This window comes from Heterodontus francisci, chromosome 15, assembly GCF_036365525.1.
Source record: "Heterodontus francisci isolate sHetFra1 chromosome 15, sHetFra1.hap1, whole genome shotgun sequence".
Classification (NCBI taxonomy): domain Eukaryota; kingdom Metazoa; phylum Chordata; class Chondrichthyes; order Heterodontiformes; family Heterodontidae; genus Heterodontus; species Heterodontus francisci.
Window position 1 is genome coordinate 6,761,733 of NC_090385.1, and position 19,143 is coordinate 6,780,875.

General features: G+C 43.6%; 1 protein-coding gene across 1 annotated transcript in view; it reads right to left on the reverse strand.

The window, feature by feature from the left end:
- The window catches only part of LOC137377390 (neurofilament heavy polypeptide-like), a 187,512-nt gene that overhangs the window by 80,242 nt on the left and 88,127 nt on the right, over positions 1-19,143 (reverse strand). The window contains exons 17-20 of the mRNA XM_068046968.1: positions 18,362-18,415; positions 16,557-16,610; positions 4,301-4,351; positions 3,327-3,392 (exon numbers count right to left, since the gene is read on the reverse strand). Of these exons, the coding sequence (XP_067903069.1) occupies positions 3,327-3,392; positions 4,301-4,351; positions 16,557-16,610; positions 18,362-18,415 (225 nt within the window). The remainder of the gene's footprint in view (positions 1-3,326; positions 3,393-4,300; positions 4,352-16,556; positions 16,611-18,361; positions 18,416-19,143) is intronic.

Sequence of the window (19,143 nt, forward strand, 5' to 3'; positions counted from 1 at the left end):
ACCACCTTCTCAAGGGCAATCAGAGATGAGCAATAAATGCCAGCCTTGTCAACGATGCCCATATCCCATGAACAAATGAAAAAAGGCATCAATTTTCAAAATACTATTGCCGTAGAGTAATAGACATAGAGTTATACAGCAGAGAAACAGGCCCTTCGGCCCATCATGTCTGTGCCAGCCATCAAGCACCTAACTATTCTAATCCCATTTTCCAGCACTTGGCCCGTAGCCTTGTATGCTATGGCATTTCAAGTGCTCATCTAAATACTTCTTAAATGTTGTGCGGGTTCCTGCCTCTACCACCCCTTCAGGCAGTGCGTTCCAGATTCCAACCACCCTCTGGGTGAAAAGATTTTTCCTCAAATCCCCACTAAACCTCCTGCCCCTTACCTTAAATCTATGTCCCCTGGCTATTGTCACCTCCGCTAAGGGAAAAGGTTTCTTCCTATCTACCCTATCTATGCCCCTTATAACTTTGTATACCTCAATCAGGTCCCCCCTCAGCCTTCTCTACTTGGAGGAAAACAACCCTAGCCTATCCAGTCTCCCTTCAAAGCTGAAATGCTCCAGCCCAGGCAACATCCTGGTGAATCTCCTCTGCACCCTCTCCAGTGCAATCACATCCTTCCTATAGTATGGCAACCAGAACTGTACACAGTACTCCAGCTGTGGCCTTACCAGCATTTTATACAGCTCCATCATAATCTCCCTACTCTTATATTCTATGCCTCGACTAATAAATCTAAGTATCCCATATGCCTTCCTAACCACCTTATCTACCTGTGCTGCTGCCTTCAGTGATCTATGGACAAGAACACCAAGGTCCCTCTGACCCTCTGTGCTTCCTAGGGTCCTACCATCCATTGTATATTCCCTTGCCTTGTTCGTCCTCCCCAAATGCATCACCTCACACTCCTCAGGAGTAAATTCTATTTGCCACTGTTCCGCCCATCTTACCAGCCCATCTATATCATCCTGTAATCTAAGGCTTTCCTCCTCACTATTTACGACACCACCAATTTTCCTGTCATCTGCGAACTTACTGTTCAGACCTCCAAATTCATATCTAAATCATTAAGGTACACTACAAACAGCAAGGGTTCCAACCACCGAACCACTGGTCACAGGCTTCCATTCGCAAAAACAGCCCTCGACCATCACCCTCTGCCTCCTGCCACTAAGCCAATTTTGGATCAAATTTGCCAAATTGCCCTGGATCCCATGGGCTCTTACCTTCTTGACCAATCTCCCAAGCGGGACCTTATCAAAAGCCTTACTGAAGTCCATGTAGACTACATCAACTGCTTTACCCTCATCTACACACCTAGTCACCTCCTCGAAAAATGCAATCAAATTTGTTAGACATGATCTTCCCCTGACAAAGCCGTGCTGACTATCCTTGATTAATCACTGCCTCTCCAAGTGGAGATTAATCCTCTCCCTCAGAATTTTTTCCAATGGTTTCCCTACCACTGATGTTAGACTCACTGGCCTGTAATTTCCTGGTTTATCCCTACTACCCTTCTTGAATAATGATAGCACATTTGCTGTCCTCCAGTCCTCTGGTACCTCTCCTGTGACCAGAGAGGATTTAAAAATTTGTGTCAGAGCCCCTGCTATCTCCTCCCTTGCCTCACAAAGCAGCCTGGGATACATCTCATCCGGGCCTGAGGATTTATCCATTTTTAAGGCCTCTAAAACCACTAATCCCTCCTCCCTTTCAATGCTAATTTGTTCAAGTATATCACAATCCCCCTCCCTGATCTCTACACCTACATGGTCCTTCTCCATAGTAAACACAGATGAAAAGTAATCATTTAAAACCTCACCAATGTCCTCCGGCTCCACACACAGATTGCCATTTTGGTCCCTAATGGGCCCTACTCTTTCCCTCGTTATCCTCTTGCCCTTAATATACTTATAAAACCCCTTGGGATTTTCCTTTATCTTGCCCGCCAGTGTTTTATCACGCCCCCTCTTCGCTCTCCTAATTACTTTTTTAAGTACCCCCCCACTCCCCACACACACTTTCTATACTCCTCTAGGGTCTCAGCTGTTTTCAGCCCTCTGAATCTGCCATATGCCTCCTTTTTTTCCTTATCCGATCCTCTATATCCCTTGACAACCAGGGTATCCTGGACTTGTTAGTCCTACCCTTCACCTTTACAGGAACACGTTGGCCCTGAACTCCCACTATTTCCTTTTAGAATAACTCCCAATGGTCTGATGTAGACTTTCCTACAAGTAACTGCTCCCAGTCCACTTTGGCCAGATCCTGTTTTCTTGTATTGAAATCGGCCTTCCCCCAATTCACTAACTTTATTTCTGGTCCATCTTTGTCCTTTTCCATAACTACCTTAAATCTTACAGAGTTATGGTCACTATTCGCGAAATGCTCCCCCACTGACACTTCTACCACTTGTCCGGCTTCATTCCCAAGGATTAGGTCCAGTACTGCCCCTTCTCTTGTAGGACTTTCTACGCACTGGTTCAAAAAGCTCTCCTGGGCTGCACTTTAAGAATTTCGCCCCCTTTAAGCCTTTTGCACTAAGACTATCCCAGTTAATATTGGGTAAGTTGAAATCCTGTATTATTCTTATTGCCGATAGCCTGAAGCCAGCATTTTTCAGCAGCAAAATTCCATCTTCCTCCAGCCCAGTAAATCCTATCTCTAAAGGAAATTCCACATTTTCCAGCACTCTCCACCCTAAACACAAAGTTTGAAAAGCACCACCGCCAACACCCTTCCACCCCCTCCCCTCCCCGCCACAATCCTGAAGCAAATAACTGAACCCTCGGTATAAAACAATCCCCATTAAGGAGACATTCCAGGCTGCAGAGTAAGGCACGTGTTCTTCATCCCCACCTCCCCATTTAGCAGGAGGCTCACCCTGGGAGTATGGGAGATTATTCCTCACTGAAAAGAAAAGGCAAGCTTCAGGAAGGGAAAGGTAACTCAACGCAATCCCCACCCCGACTCCCAACCCCAAGAGATTTTCCACACATTTCCATGTTGTTGCCATTCCCCTTTCAACAATCTTCCCTGTTTGCCCTTTTCCAAATACCCTCCATCCTCCCATGCTCCTTGTCACAACTTCCATACCCGTTCCTCAAATCCTGACTCCCTGTCCATCTTCATTTTCCTTTTCCCCCTTTCCCCTTTTCTCTCCTGCTCTTCCATTCCCTCTCGCCTCACCTGTCCCTTTCTTCACTTGGGTCTATTCTTCCCATTTGCTTTCTCACTCTGCTTCACCTAAATTATGTCCAGTTGTAGCAGATCCTTCTCCTTAATTAGCAAACCCAACCATATTGAGCTGGATGTTTACCTGGTATTGATTCACGTGTTGGCTTCTTCTTAACCGGATTTTTTTTAGAGGTGACAAAGCGTATTGCTGCATGGACAAAACAAAAATACCTCGGTTAACAAATTCATCTGTTGATGTAATAACCTATTATAAATTACAAATGTGTGCGAGTGGCAACTTCACATCTCAAATTGTATCGTTACTCCCCAAGTCAGGCTCTGCCAATGGAAAAATTCATATGAAAAGGGTCAACCTGCAGTATCTGTTGATCGCACTGTTCTGGGCATTTACTGGGTTAAGTGTCTGATACATAATATTTACTGCAAAGCCCATCAGTGGTATTGTGTTGTGCCAGTGAGACTTCGCATTAAGCTCCAGTGTAACTTTTAGATAACAATGCGCTTTGTCAATTCATCTTTTCAGGTTACTCCAATATTGGACGAGAACAATGTCATTTAACCTCCCAAAACAGAAACTCAGACATCAATTTCATGAATACCATTCCTGATATTCCGAAAGCTGTAATTCTCAGCATACACAGAAATTCTATCTTACTCCAAATACTCAAATACTGAGCAGAAATTCAGGGCTGGGGATTAGGGTACATATTCCGATCACCACCTCCAATTTAGCAGGACGTCCAGCCCTGCAAATGCAAGATACAATTCCTCACTGAAATGAAAACCCTGGTTTGATAGATGGAAAGCAAACTCAAGACAACTCCCCAATGAGAGTTTGCTGTGTGTTTCCCTGTCCCACCCCCATGCCCTTCCATTCCCCCTTCAACAACCATCCCTACTCCACCAGTCACAACTTCCATACCCCTTCCTCAGCTTCCCTCTGCCTGTCCCTGCCCTCCCATTCCCTGACACTTTACTCTTTCCGCCCCACCGCCACTTCACTTGGTTCCAATTATTCCAATTGCTTTCTCACCCTGTTGCACCTGAATTGTGCTCAGTCACAGCAAACCCAACGATGTTGAGCTCGTTGTTTACCTTTTGTTGTATGTGTTGTCTTCTCCTCCATCAGTTCTGTTTTAGCGGATTCTGCATGGACATTACAAAATACCTCAGTTTAACAAAACCGCCTGCTGTTGTAAAAATCTATTCTAAATTACAAATTTGAGAGTTGCAACTTTTCATCTCAAATTGCATTGAAACTCCTCTAAGTGCTCGAAGTCCACACTTCTTTTTGAAGTTGGCAAGATGTAACTATTGGGGTGCCACAGGGTTCGGTCCTTGGGCCCCAACTATTTACAATCTATAGTAATGACTTGGATGCAGGGATAGAAGGTACTACAGCCAAATTTGCAGATGACACTAAAATAGGTGGGAAAGTAAGTCGCAATAAAGAAATAAGAAATCTACAAATGGATATGGATAGATTAGATAAATGGGCCAAAATTTGGCAGATGGATTTTAATGTGGATAAGTGTGAGGTTATCCATTTTGGTCGGAAGAATAGAAAGGCAAATTATCTAAATGGAGAGAAACTTCAGAGTGCTTCGGTACAGAGGGATCTGGGTGTCCTCGTGCATGAATCGCAGAAAACTAGTTTGCAGGTACAGCAGATGATAAGGAAGGCAAATGGAATTTTGGCATTTATTGCTAAAGGAATAGAGTATAAAAGTAGGGAAGTGTTGCTACAACTGTACAAGGCATTAGGGAGACCACCCCTGGAGTATTGCGTACAGTTTTGGTCCCCTTACTCGAGAAAGGATGTAGTTGCATTGGAGGCAGTTCAGAGGAGGTTCACTAGATTGATTCCAGAGATGGGGGGGCTTGTCTTATGAAGAGAGACTGAGCAGTTTAGGCCTTTACTCTCTAGAGTTTAGAAGAATGAGAGGAGATCTAATTGAGGTATATAAGATGATTAAGGGGATTGACAAAGTAGACATAGAGAGGATGTTTCCTCTTCTGGAGAGGGTCATAGTTTTAGGATAACCGGTAGCAGATTTAAAACAGAGATGAGGAGAAATTACTTCTCTCAAAGGGTCGTGAATCTGTGGAATTCACTCCCCCAGAGAGCGGTGGATGCCGGGACATTGGGTAAATCTAAGGAGGAGATAGACAGATTTTTAATTAGAAATGGGTTGAAGGGTTATGGAGAACAGGCAGGAAAGTAGAGTTGAGGCCAAGATGAGATTAGCCATGCTGGTATTGAATGGCGGAGCAGGCTCGAGGGGCTGAATTGCCTACTCCTGCTCCTAGTTCTTATGTTCTTATGTAAGTGCGTTCAAGAACATTTTCTAGATCAGTATGCTTCCAGCCCAACATGTTCTGGGGAATAAGGTGGGTCAAAGTGTCAGTAGGGGAACATTTTGGGGGCACTGATCATAGTATCATATGGTTTAAGTTAGCTGTGGAAAGGAGAAGGAACAATCCAGAGAAAAATAATTCACTGGGGTGGGGGTAGGCAGGCAATTTCAGTAGGGTGAGAACGTCCCAAATAACATAGAATCAAAGATCGGCAGGCAAAACTGTAACAGAATAATAGGCTGCCTTTAAAGAGGATATGGTTGGGTGCAGTTGAGGTACATTCCAAAGAGGGGAAAAGGTAGGACAAATAACGCCAGAGATCTGTGGATGGGGGAAGAGATCGAGAATAAGATGAAGCAGAAAAGGGTGAATATGACACATGTCAGGTTGATAATACAAGAGAGAACCAGGCTGAACATAGAAAATTCAGAGCAGAAGTGAAAAAGAAATAAGAGCAGCAAAGAGAGAGTATGAGAAGAGACTGGCAGCTAACATAAAAGGGAATCCAAACGTCTTTTATAGGCACATGAACAGTAAACAGGTAGTGAAAGGAGAAGTGGGGCTGATTATGGACCAAAAAGGAGACTTCTGTATTGAGGCAGAGGGCATGGCTGAGGACCTATATGCATACTTTGCATTCGTCTTTACCAAGGAAGAAGATGCTGCCAAAGTCATAGTGAAAGAGGAGGTATTTGAGATACTGGATGGGCTAAAATTTGATAAAGAGGGCGTATTAGAAAGATTGGCTGTACTTAAAATAGATAAGTTTCCAGGACTGGATCAGATGCAACCGAGGATACTGAGGGAGTAAGTGTGGAAATTGCGGAGGCACTGGCCATCATCTAGATACAGGGATGGAGAATTGCAAAAGCTCAAAAACAGAGTGTAAGGGTAAGCCTCGCAACAACAGGCCAGTCAGTTTAACCTCAGTGGTGGGAAAACTTTTCAAAACGATAATCCAGGACAAATGCAGATCAATTAAGGAAAGCCAACACAAATCTGTTAAGGGCAAATCATGCTGAATTAACTAGATTGAGTTTATTGATGAGGTAACAGAGAGGGTTGAGGAGGGTAACACAGTTGATGTGGTGTACATGGACCTCCATAAAGCATTTGAGAAAGTGCCACATAACAGGCTTGTCAGCCAAGTTAAAGCCCATGGAATTAAAGGGCGGCACCGATACAAAGATTGCTGAGTGCCACGAAACAGAGAATAGTGGTGAACAGTTATTTCTCAGACTGCAGGAGAGTACACAGTGGGGTTCCCAGGGATCAATAATAAGACCACTATTTTTCTTCATTTATATTAATGACCTTTTCTTGGGTATGTAGGGCATAATTTCAAATTTGTGAAATACTCAAAACTTCGAAGCATTGTGAACTGTAAGGAGGATTGTGATAGACCTCAACAGGACATATTCAGGCTGGTGGAATGGACAGACACGTGGCAGAAGAAAGTCAATGCAGAGAAGCGTGAAGTGATACATTTTGGCAGGCAAAAAGAGAAAATGCAAAAAAAGATACAATTCTTCAGTGGGTGCGGGAGCAGAGGCACCTGGGGGTATTTATGCACAAATTGATGAAGGTGGCAGGACAGGTTGAAAACGTGGTTAATAAGGCATAGGGGATCCTGGGCTTTATAAGCAGAGGCGTAGAGGATAAGAAAGGAGAGGGAGTGGCAATTTTGGTCAAGGAAACTATTACAGCAGCGAGGAGGGATGATATGTTGGAAGGTTCATCAAATGAGGCCATATGGATTGAGCTAAGGTGCAAAAAAGGGGCAGTTACACTGCTGGGAGTGTACTATGGACCCCCAAACAGAGGGAGATAGAAGAGCAGATATGTAGGCAAATCAGGGTAGTAATAGTAGGGGATTTTAACAACCCAACTATTAACTTGGATTGTTTTAGTGTGAAAGTATTTGAGGGAGCAAAATTCTTCAAGTGCATTCAAGAGAACTTTTTTGCCCAGTATGCAGCAAGTCCACAGGAGAGGGTGCAGTTTTAGACTTAGTTTTGGGAAATGAAGGTGGAAGGAGTGGCAGTGGGCGAGACTTTTGGTGGTAGTGATCATAATTCAGTCAGTTTTAACATAATTATGGAAAAGGACAGAGATAGAACAGGAGTTAGAATTCTCAATTGGGGCAAGGTCAATTTTACTAAACTGAGGAGTGATTTAGCCAAAGTGGACTGGAAACAGCTACTTGAAGAAAAATCAGTGTCAAAACAGTGGGAGGCATTCAAAGGGGAGATTCGAGAGGCTCATGTTCCCACAAAGAAAAAAGGTGAGACGGCCAAATCTAGAGCCCCATGGATGCCAAGGGAGCATACAGGGTACGGAGGACATTGGTAGGGTGTTGAACGAATACTTCACATCTGTCTTCATCCAAGAGAATGAGGATGTAGATATGGAACTCAGAGAGAGAGACTGTGATGTTCTTGAGCAAATTGTCAGAGGGAGTGACAAGGTATTGGAGGTTTTGGCAGGCTTAAAAGTAGACAAATCTCCAGGTCCGGACGATTTGTGTCCTAGGATGCTGTGGGAGGCGAGGATGGAGATTGCAGGGGCTCTGACCCTAATTTTTAATTCCTCTCTGGTCATGGGGGAGGTGCCAGAGGACTGGAGAACAGCTAATGTGGTCCCACTATTTAAGAAAGGTTGTAGAGATAAGCCAGGGAACTACAGACCAGTGAGTCTCACGTCAGTGGTAAGGAAACTATTGGAGAAAATTCTGAAGGAGAGAATCTATCTCCACTTGGAGAGGCAACATTTGATTAGGAATAGTCAGTATGGCTTTGTCAGAGGGAGGTCATGCCTAACAAATTTGATTGAATTTTTTGAGCATGTGACCTGTAATTGAGGGTAGTGCAGTTGATGTAGTTTACATGGTTTTCAGCAAAGCCTTTGGCAAGGTCTCACATGGGAGACTTATCAAGAAAGCAAATGCACATGGGATACAAGGTAACTTGATAAGGTGGATTCAAAATTGGCTTAGTTGTAAGAGACAGAAAGTGATGACAGACGGCTGTTTTAGTGACTGGAAGCCAGTGTCCAGTGGCGTACCACAGGGATCTGTGCTGGGTCCCCGATTGTTTGTGATTTATATAAACGACATAGATGACGATGTGGGGGGTAGGATCAGTAAGTTCGCGGATGACACAAAGATTGGCTGAGTGGTTAACAGTGAGGTTGAGTGTCTTGGGTTACAGGAAGATATAGACGGGATGGTCAAATGGGCAGAAAAGTGGCAGATGGAATTTAATCCTGAAAAGTGTGAGGTGATACACTTTGGAAGGAGTAATGTGACACGGAAGTATTTAATGAATGGCCTGACACTGGGAAGTCCCGAGGAACAAAGGGACCTTGGCGTGTTTGTCCATAGATCTCTGAAGGCAGAAGGGCAGGTTAATAGGGTGGTGAAAAAGGCATATGGGACACTTGCCTTTATCAATGAAGGCATAGATTACAAAAGCAGGGAGGTCATGTTGGAGTTGTACAGAACTTTGATGAGGCCACAGCTGGAGTACCGTGTGCAATTCTGGTCGCCATATTATAGGAAGGATGTGATTGCATTGGAGAGGGTGCAGAGGCGATTCACCAGGATGTTGCCTGGGATGGAATATTTAAGCTATGAATGGATGTTGCAGGTTCCGGGATTTAGATGTTTCAGTAAGAACAGAGAAGATGGTAAAAGAGGGGGGGGGTGTGGCATTGTTAATCAAGGAGAGTATTACAGCGACAGAAAGGACGTTTGAGGACTCATCTACTGAGGTAGTATGGGCCGAGGTTAGAAACAGGAGAGGTGAGGTCACCCTGTTGGGAGTCTTTTATAGACCTCCAAATAGTTCCAGAGATGTAGAGGAAAGGATAGCGAAGATGATTCTCGACAGGGGCGAGAGTAACAGGGTAGTTGTTATGGGGGACTTTAACTTTCCAAATATCGACTGGAAATACTATAGTTCGAGTACTTTAGATGGGTCAGTTTTTGTCCAGTGTGTGCAGGAGGGTTTTCTGACACAGTATGTAGACAGGCCAACCAGGGGCGATGCCACATTGGATTTGGTACTGGGTAATGAACCCGGCCAGGTGTTAGATTTAGATGAAGGTGAGCACTTTGGTGATAGTGATCACAATTCGGTTAGGTTTACCTTAGCGATGGGCAGGGACAGGTATATACCGCAGGGCAAAAATTATAGCTGGGGGAAAGGAAATTATGATGCGATTAGGCAAGATTTAGGATGCGTAGGATGGGGAAGGAAACTGCAGGGGATGGGAACAATCGAAATGTGGAGCTTATTCAAGGAGCAGCTACTGCGTGTCCTTGATAAGTATGTACCTGTGAGGCAGGGAGGAAGTTGTCGAGCGAGGGAGCCGTGGTTTACAAAAGAAGTTGAAGCGCTTGTCAAGAGGAAGAAGAAGGCTTATGTTCGGATGAGACGTGAAGGCTCAGTTAGGGCGCTTGAGAGTTACAAGCTAGCCAGGAAGGATCAAAAGGGAGAGCTAAGAAGAGCAAGGAGAGGACACGAGAAGTCATTGGCGGATAGGATCAAGGAAAACCCAAAGGCTTTCTATAGGTATATCAGGAATAAAAGAATGACTAGAGTTAGATTAGGGCCAATCAAGGATAGTAGTGGGAAGTTGTGTGTGGAATCAAAGGAGATAGGGGAAGTGTTAAATGAATATTTTGCGTCAGTATTTACAGTAGAGAAAGAAAATGTTGTCGAGGAGAATACTGAGATTCAGACTACTAGGCTAGATGGGATTGAGGTTCACAAGGAGGAGGTGTTAGCAATTTTGGAAAGTGTGAAAATAGATAAGTCCCCTGGGCCAGATGGGATTTATCCTAGGATTCTCTGGGAAGCCAGGGAGGAGATTGCAGAGCCTTTGTCCTTGATCTTTATGTCGTCATTGTCGACAGGAATAGTGCCGGAAGACTGGAAGATAGCAAATGTTGTCCCCTTGTTCAAGAAGGGGAGTAGAGACAGCCCTGGTAATTATAGACCTGTGAGCCTTACTTCGGTTGTGGGTAAAATGTTGGAAAAGGTTATAAGAGACAGGATTTATAATCATCTTGAAAAGAATAAGTTCATTAGCGATAGTCAGCACGGTTTTGTGAAGGGTAGCTCGTGCCTCACAAACCTTATTGAGTTTTTCAAGAAGGTGACCAAACAGGTGGATGAGGGTAAAGCAGTGGATGTGGTGTATATGGATTTCAGTAAGGCGTTTGATAAGGTTCCCCACGGTAGGCTATTGCAGAAAATACAGAAGTATGGGGTTGAAGGTGATTTAGAGCTTTGGATCAGAAATTGGCTAGCTGAAAGAAGACAGAGGGTGGTGGTTGATGGCAAATGTTCATCCTGGAGTTTAGTTACTAGTGGTGTACCGCAAGGATCTGTTTTGGGGCCACTGCTGTTTGTCATTTTTATAAATGATCTGGAAGAGGGTGTAGAAGGGTGGGTTAGTAAATTTGCGGATGACACTAAGGTCGGTGGAGTTGTGGATAGTGCCGAAGGATGTTGTAGGGTACAGAGGGACATAGATAGGCTGCAGAGCTGGGCTGAGAGATGGCAAATGGAGTTTAATGCGGAAAAGTGCGAGGTGATTCACTTTGGAAGGAGTAACAGGACTGCAGAGTACTGGGCTAATGGGAACATTCTTGGTAGTGTAGATGAACAGAGAGATCTTGGTGTCCAGGTACATAAATCCCTGAAAGTTGCTACCCAGGTTAATAGGGCTGTTAAGAAGGCATATGGTGTGTTAGCTTTTATTAGTAGGGGGATCGAGTTTCGGAGCCACGAGGTCATGCTGCAGCTGTACAAAACTCTGGTGAGGCCACACCTGGAGTATTGCGTGCAGTTCTGGTCACCGCATTATAGGAAGGATGTGGAAGCTATGGAAAGGGTGCAGAGGAGATTTACTGGGATGTTGCCTGGTATGGAGGGAAGGTCTTACGAGGAAAGGCTGAGGGACTTGAGGTTGTTTTCGTTGGAGAGAAGGAGGAGGAGAGGTGACTTAATAGAGACATATAAGATAATCAGAGGGTTAGATAGGGTGGATAGTGAGCGTCTTTTTCCTCGGATGGTGATGGCAAACACGAGGGGACATAGCTTTAAGTTGAGGGGTGATAGATATAGGACAGATGTCAGAGGTAGTTTCTTTACTCAGAGAGTAGTAGGGGTGTGGAACGCCCTGCCTGCAGCAGTAGCAGACTCGCCAACTTTAAGGGCATTTAAGTGGTCATTGGATAGACATATGGATGAAAATGGAATAGTGTAGGTCAGATGGTTTCACAGGTCGGCGCAACATCAAGGGCCGAAGGGCCTGTACTGCGCTGTAATGTTCTAAAGAGAGGTTGGATAGGCTTGGGTTGTTTTCGCTGGAGCAGAGAAGACTGAGGGGTGACTTGATCGAGGTGTACAAGATTATGAGGGGCATGGACAGGGCGGATAGGGAGCAGCTGTCCCCTTAGTTGAAGGGTCAGTTACAAGGGGACACAAGTTTAAGGTGAGGGGCAGGAGGTTTAAGGGAGATTTGAGGAAGAACATTTCTACCCAGAGGGTGGTGACGGTCTGGAATGCCCTGCCTGGGAGGGTGGTAGAGGCGGGTTGCCTCACATCCTTTAAAAAGTACCTGGATGAGCATTTGACATGTCATAACATTCAAGGCTATGGGCTAAGTGCTGGCAAATGGGATTAGGTAGACAGGTCAGGTGTCTTTAATGCATCAGTGCAGACTCGATGGGCCGAAGGGCCCCTTCTGAACTGTATTATTCTGTGATTCTGTGAAAATAAGGCAGAAAAGGAAAGCTTATATTTGACACCGAGAACTCGATACTACAGAAAGCAAAGAGGAATACAGAAAGTGGAGGGGTGAAATCAAAAAGAAAATTGAGAAAGCAAAGCGAGGGATTTAAAGAATATTGGCAAGCAAAATCAAGGTGAACCCAAAGATGTTTTATCAATACATTAAGAGGAAAGCTAAGGAGAGAACAGGGCTCATAAAAGACCAAAGAGGTACCCTATGTGTAGGAGGGGAAGATATTAGTATAGCTCTCAATGAATACTTTGCTTCTGTCTTCACAAAAGAGGGGGACGATGCAGATATTGTAGTTAATGAGGTAGAGTGTGAAGTATTGGATGTGATAAACAGAGGGATAGAGGAAGTATTAATGGGACAAGCATCCTTGAAAGTTGATAAATCACCAGGGCCAGATGAAATGTATCCTAGGCTGTTAAAAGAAGCAAGAAAGGAAATAGCAGCGGGTCTGACCATCATTTTCCAGTCCTCATTGGATACAGGTGTGGTGCCGGAGGATGGAGAATTGCTAACATTGTACCTTTGTTTAAAAAGGGAACCAAGGATAGACCGAATAATTACAGGCCAGCCAGTCTAACCTCAGTAGTGGGAAAATTATTGGAATCTATTCTGAGAGACAGGATAAATTGTCACTTAGAAAGGCACAGGTTAATCAAGGATAGTCTGCATGGATTTGTTAAGGGAAGATCTTGTTTGACGAATTTGATCGAATTTTTTGATGAAGTAACAAGCAAGATAGATGAGGGCAGATGTGGTCTACATGGATTTTAGCAAGGCTTTTGACAAGGTCCCACATGGCAGACGGTTAAAAAAATAAAATCCCATGGGATCCAGGGAAATGTAGCAAGGTGGATACAAAATTGGCTCAGTGGCAGGAAACAAAGGGTAATTGTTGATGGGTGTTTTAGCAACTGGAGGGCTGTTCCCAGTGGCGTTCCGCAGGGCTCAGTACTGGGTCCCCTGCTTTTTGTGGTATATATTAACGATTTGGACGTAAATGTAGGGGGCATGATCAAGAAGATTGCGGACAACACAAAGATTGGCCATGTGATAGATCGCGAGGAGTCGGCTGTCGGCTGCAAGAAGATATTGATGGTCTGGTCAGATGGGCAAAAAAGTGGCAAATGGAAGTCAACCCAGAGAAGTATGAGGTGATGCATTTGGGGAGATCAAACAAGGCAAAGGAATACATGATTAATGGGAAAATATTGAGAAGTGTAGAGGAAGTGAGGGACCTTGGAGTGAATGTCCACAGATCCCTGAAGGTAGCAGGACAGGTCGATAAGGTGGTTAAAAAGCCATATTTAATCCTTTCCTTTATTAGTCAAGGTCTGGAATACAAGAGCAGGGAGGTAATGCTGGAACTGTGTAACTCATTGGTTCGGCCACAACTTGAGTCCTGTGTGCAGTTCTGGTCACCTCATTACAGAAAGGATGTGATTACACTAGAGATGATACAGAGGAGATTTACAAGGATGTTGCCAGGACTGGAAAAATGCAGCTATGAAGAAAGATTGGATAGGCTGGGTTTGTTTTCCTTGGAACAGAGAAGGCTGAGGGGCAATCCGATTGAAATGTACAAAATTTTGAGGGGCCTAGATAGAGTGGAGGTGAAGGGTCTAATCACCTGAGCAGAGAGGTCAGTGACGAGGGGGCACAGATTTAAAGTGATTGGTAGAAAGGTTAGAGGGGAGATGAGAAAAAACATTTTCACCCAGAGGGTGGTGTGTGTCTGGAACTCACTGCCTGAAAGGGTATTTGAGGCAGAGACCCCCAACTCATTCAAAAGGAGTCTGGATATGTACCTCAAGTCCTGTAATCTCCAGGGCTATGGACCAAATGCTGGAAGGTGGTATTAGAATAGGTGGATCATTTTCGGCCGGCACAGACACGATGGGCCAAGTGACCTCTTTCTGTGGTTTAAACTTTCTATGATTCTATAATTCTAAAAGCAAGGACGTTTAGGTAGACATCGGTGCAGACTCGATGGGCCGAAGGGCCTCTTCTGCACTGTATTATTCTGTGATTCTGTGAAGTTATAGCAAACCTTTATGAAACACTGGTTCGGCTTCAACTGGAGAACTGGGTCCAATTCCGGGCACCACACTTTAGGAAACATGTGATGGCATTAGAGAGGGTGCAGAAAAGAGTTATAAAAATGATTCCAGGGATCTTCAGTTACGAGGATAGATTGGAGAAGCTGTGGCTGTTGTCCTTGGAGAATAGAAGGCTGAGAGGAGATTTGATAGAAGTGTTCAAAATCATGAGGGGTCTGAACAGAGTAGATAGGAGGAAGTTGTTGCAACTTGCAGAAGGGCTGAGAACCACAGCACACTGATTTGTGGTGAATGGCAAAAGATTCAAAGGCGACACGAGGAAAAACTTTTTTTTACAAAGCAAGTGGTTGGGATCTGGAATGCACTGCTCGAGAGTGTGGTAGAGGCAGATTTAATCATGTCTTTCAAAAGGGTATTGGATAATTATTTGAGCAGAAAAAAAGTTGCAGGGCTACAGGGAAAAGACGGGGTATTGGGGCTGGCTGAGTTTCCCCTTCAGAGAGCTGACACAGACACGATGGGCTGAATGGTCTCCTTCTATGCTCTAACCATTCTATGATTCTATGGTCAGGCTCTGTCAATGGGATAACTCAATTTAAAAGTATCCATTTTTACCCACAGTACCTGTTGTAGTTGTAGGTGGCACTCGGCTTGGCAGTAGATTTGATATGAAATTCCAAAGTAAAGTCACTGAGTTTTAGATAAAGTGACTGAAATATTGCAAAAGTCATTTAAACTTCCCAAAATAAGGTACAGTAGCATAATGATTATGTTACTGAACTAGTAATCCAGAGACCTACACTAATGCTCTAAAGACATGAGTTCAAAACCCACCATGGCAGCTGGGGAATTTATATTCAGTTAATTAAGTAAAAGGCTGGTATCCCTATTGGAGATGAAGAAACTACTGCATTGCCATAAAAATGGCTAATGACCTTTAGGAAGGCAATTTGCCATCCATACCTAGTCTGGTCGATATGTGACTCCAGTCCCACAGCAATGTGGTTGACTCTTACCTGCCCTCTGAAATGGCCGAGCAAGCTATAAAGAAAAGTGTGCTAAGAATAAAACGGGTCAGACCAACCAGCACCACACTAGGCACTGGAAATGGCAAAGGCTGTTGCCCTCCAAGTCACACACCATCCTGAGCTGGATCTATATCACCATTCCATCATCATCGCTGGGACAAAATCTTAGAACTCCTTCCTAACAGCATTGTTGATGGGTCTACCCCACATTGATGTCAGAGATTCGAGAGGGCAGCTCACCATCACCTTCCCAAGAACTATTAAAGATGAGCAATAAATGTCAGCCTTGTCAACGATGCCCATAACCCATGAACAAATGAAAAAATACATCAATTTTCAAAATACCATTTCTGATGCCCCAAAGGGGGCATTTCACAGCAGAGAAATTCCATCTTCCTCCAGCCCAGTAAATTCGATCCCTCAAAGAAAAGCTAGAATTCCCACCACTCTCCACCCTATGTCAAAGTCTGGATTGAGAAGACCCACTAATTTCCCCCCTTTCTAACTGAATAATTGACCCAAGGAGTAAAACAATTGCCACTGAGCAGAGGTTCAGGGCACATATTCCTCATCATCACCTCATTAATCTGGAATTCTGGCCCTGGGAATACAAGAAATTATGCCTCACTAAAACCCAGCCTTCACAATATCCAATATCTGTGTTGATTTAACTATTTATGCACCACTGTTCCAGGGTGTTTCTCTGTGAGGTAACTTAACACAACCACACCACCCACCCCCCTCCACTAAAGAGAGATTCTCATGTGCTTCCCTCTATCCTTTCCCCCTTCACCAACCTTCTGCCTCTTCCATCTGCACTCCACCTTCTATTCTCCTACTTACACCTACCTCCCCTATCTCCGAGTCCCGTCTCCATATTAATTTTCCTTTTCCCTCTCCCCCTTGGTCTCACCTCTCTCTGAACCCCTTCTCCACCTCTGTATGATTTCCCCTCTTCACTGTGGTCCAATTATCCTCCTTGCATTCTCACCCTGCTTCACCTCAATTGTGCTTAGTCACAGCAGATCTGTGATTTACATTTAATTAAATGACAATACAATTAAACCCAATAATATTGAGCTGGAGGTTTACCTGGTATTAGCTCCTCCTCAATCACTTCTACTTTAGGGTTTTTAAAGGATTTTTCTGCATGGACATTACAAATATACTGCAGTTAGCAATATGATCTGCTGTAGTAATAATCTATCACAAATTACAAATGCTTTGTGTGTAGCATTTTTCCATCTTAAATGCATTGAAACCCTCTAAATCAGGCTTTGAATGAGAAAACTCAGATTAAAAGTATTGATATTTACCTGTAGTAAGTGTGGTACCTGTAGGTGGCACTGTGTTTGCTATTAACAAGGTTGAGTGCCTGATACATAACATTTGATGTAAAGTCCATCGATGGTGCAGTGTTGTGGCAATAGATTTGGCTCCAATATAAAGGCATTAAATTTTAGATAATGATGTGATTTGCATTCCATTCTTTCAGCAAATTCCAATATTGGAAAAGTCATTTTAATTTCCCAAAACAGTGTATGGTAGCATAATTGTTGTGTTACTGGACGAGTAATCCAGATATAATATGAGTTCAAATCTCACCACACCAGCTGGAGAATTTAAATTCAGTTAATTTAATAAAAAGATACTATCACTATTGACAACCAAGAAATGTACCATGTTGCTCAATAATGTCCTTTAGGAAGGAAATCTGCCACTCTTACCCAGTCTGGCCTACATGTGACTCCAGTCCCACAGCAAAATTGTTGACACTTAACTGCCCTCGGAATGGCCCAACAAGCCATTCAGTTGCAACCAACTGCTATGAATAACTCGAATAAGAATAAAACTGGACAAACCACCCGGCATTGACTTAGCCACCAGAAACAGCAAAGGCATTCCCCCTCCAAGGCACACACCAAACTGAGTTGGAAATATATTGATATTGCTCTTTTGTGGTCGGATCAAAATCCTGAAACAGCCTCCCCAACAGCACTGTGGGTGTAACAACACCACATGGATCAGAGAGATTCAAGGAGGCAGCTCACCACCACTTTCTCACGGACAATCAGAGATTCGCAATAAATACCAGCTTTGCCAACGATGCCCATACCCATAAACAAATGGAAAAAGTCCAATTTTCAAAATACCATTCCATTGGCAGCATTTCACGGCAGAGAAATTCCATCTTCCTCCAGCCCAGTAAATTCTATCTCTAAAAGAAATGCCAGAGATCCCACCACTCTCCACTCTAAATCAAAGTCTGGATTGAGAAAACTCGCTAATTACCCTCCTTTCTAACTTAATAGATAATTGACCCAAGGAATAAAACAATTGCCACTGAGCAGATGTTCAGGGCACATATTCCTCATCATCACCTAATTAATCTGGAATTCTGGCGCTGGGAATACAAGAAATTATGCCTCACTATGAAGAAAACCCAGCCTTCACAATATCCATTATGTGTGTTGAGTTATCTATTGGTACACCACTGTTCCAGGGTGTTTCTCTGTGAGGTAACTCAACACAACCACTCCAGCACCCCTCCACTATAGAGATTCTCACATGCTTCCCTCTATCCTTTTCCCCCTTCACCAACCTTCTGCCTCTTCCATCTGCACTCCACCTTCCATTCTCCTACTTACACCTACCTCCCCTATCCCTGAGTCCCGTCTCCATATTAGTTTTCCTTTTCCCTCTCCCCCTTGGCCTCACCTCTCTCTGACCCCCTTCACCACCTCTGTATGGTTTCCCCTCTTCACTGTGGTCCAATTATCCTCCTTGCATTCTCACCCTGCTTCACCTCAATCGTGCTTAGTCACAGCAGATCTGTGACTTACATTTAATTAAATGACAATACAATTAAACCCAATAATATTGAGCTGGAGGTTTACCTGGTATTAGCTCCTCCTCAATCACTTCTACTTTAGGTTTTTTAAAGGATTTTTCTGCATGGACATTACAAAAATACTGCAGTTAGCAATATGATCTGCTGTAGTAATAATCTATCACAAATTACAAATGCTTTGTATGTAGCATTTTTCCATCTTAAATGCATTGAAACCCTCTAAATCAGGCTTTGAATGAGAAAACTCAGATTAAAAGTATTGATATTTACCTGTAGTAAGTGTGGTACCTGTAGGTGGCACTGTGTTTGCTATTAACAAGGTTGAGTGCCTGATACATAACATTTGATGTAAAGTCCATCGATGGTGCAGTGTTGTGGCAATAGATTTGGCTCCAATATAAAGGCATTAAATTTTAGACAATGATGTGATTTTTCAGTCCGTTCTTTCAGCTAACTCCAATATTGGAAAAGTCATTTTAAATTCCCAAAACAGTGTATGGTAGCATAATTGTTGTGTTACTGGACGAGTAATCCAGATATAATATGAGTTCAAATCTCACCACACCAGCTGGAGAATTTAAATTCAGTTAGTTTAATAAAAAGCTAATATCACTATTGGTGACCATGAAACAACTGGATTGTCATAACGAACCATGTTGCTCAATAATGTCCTTTAGGAAGGAAATCTGCCATTCTTACCCAGTCTGGCCTACATGTGACTCCAGTCCCACAGCAAAATTGTTGACACTTAACTACCCTTTGAAATGGCCCAACAAGCCACTCAGTTGCAACCAACCGCTATGAATGACTCTAATAAAACTGGACAAA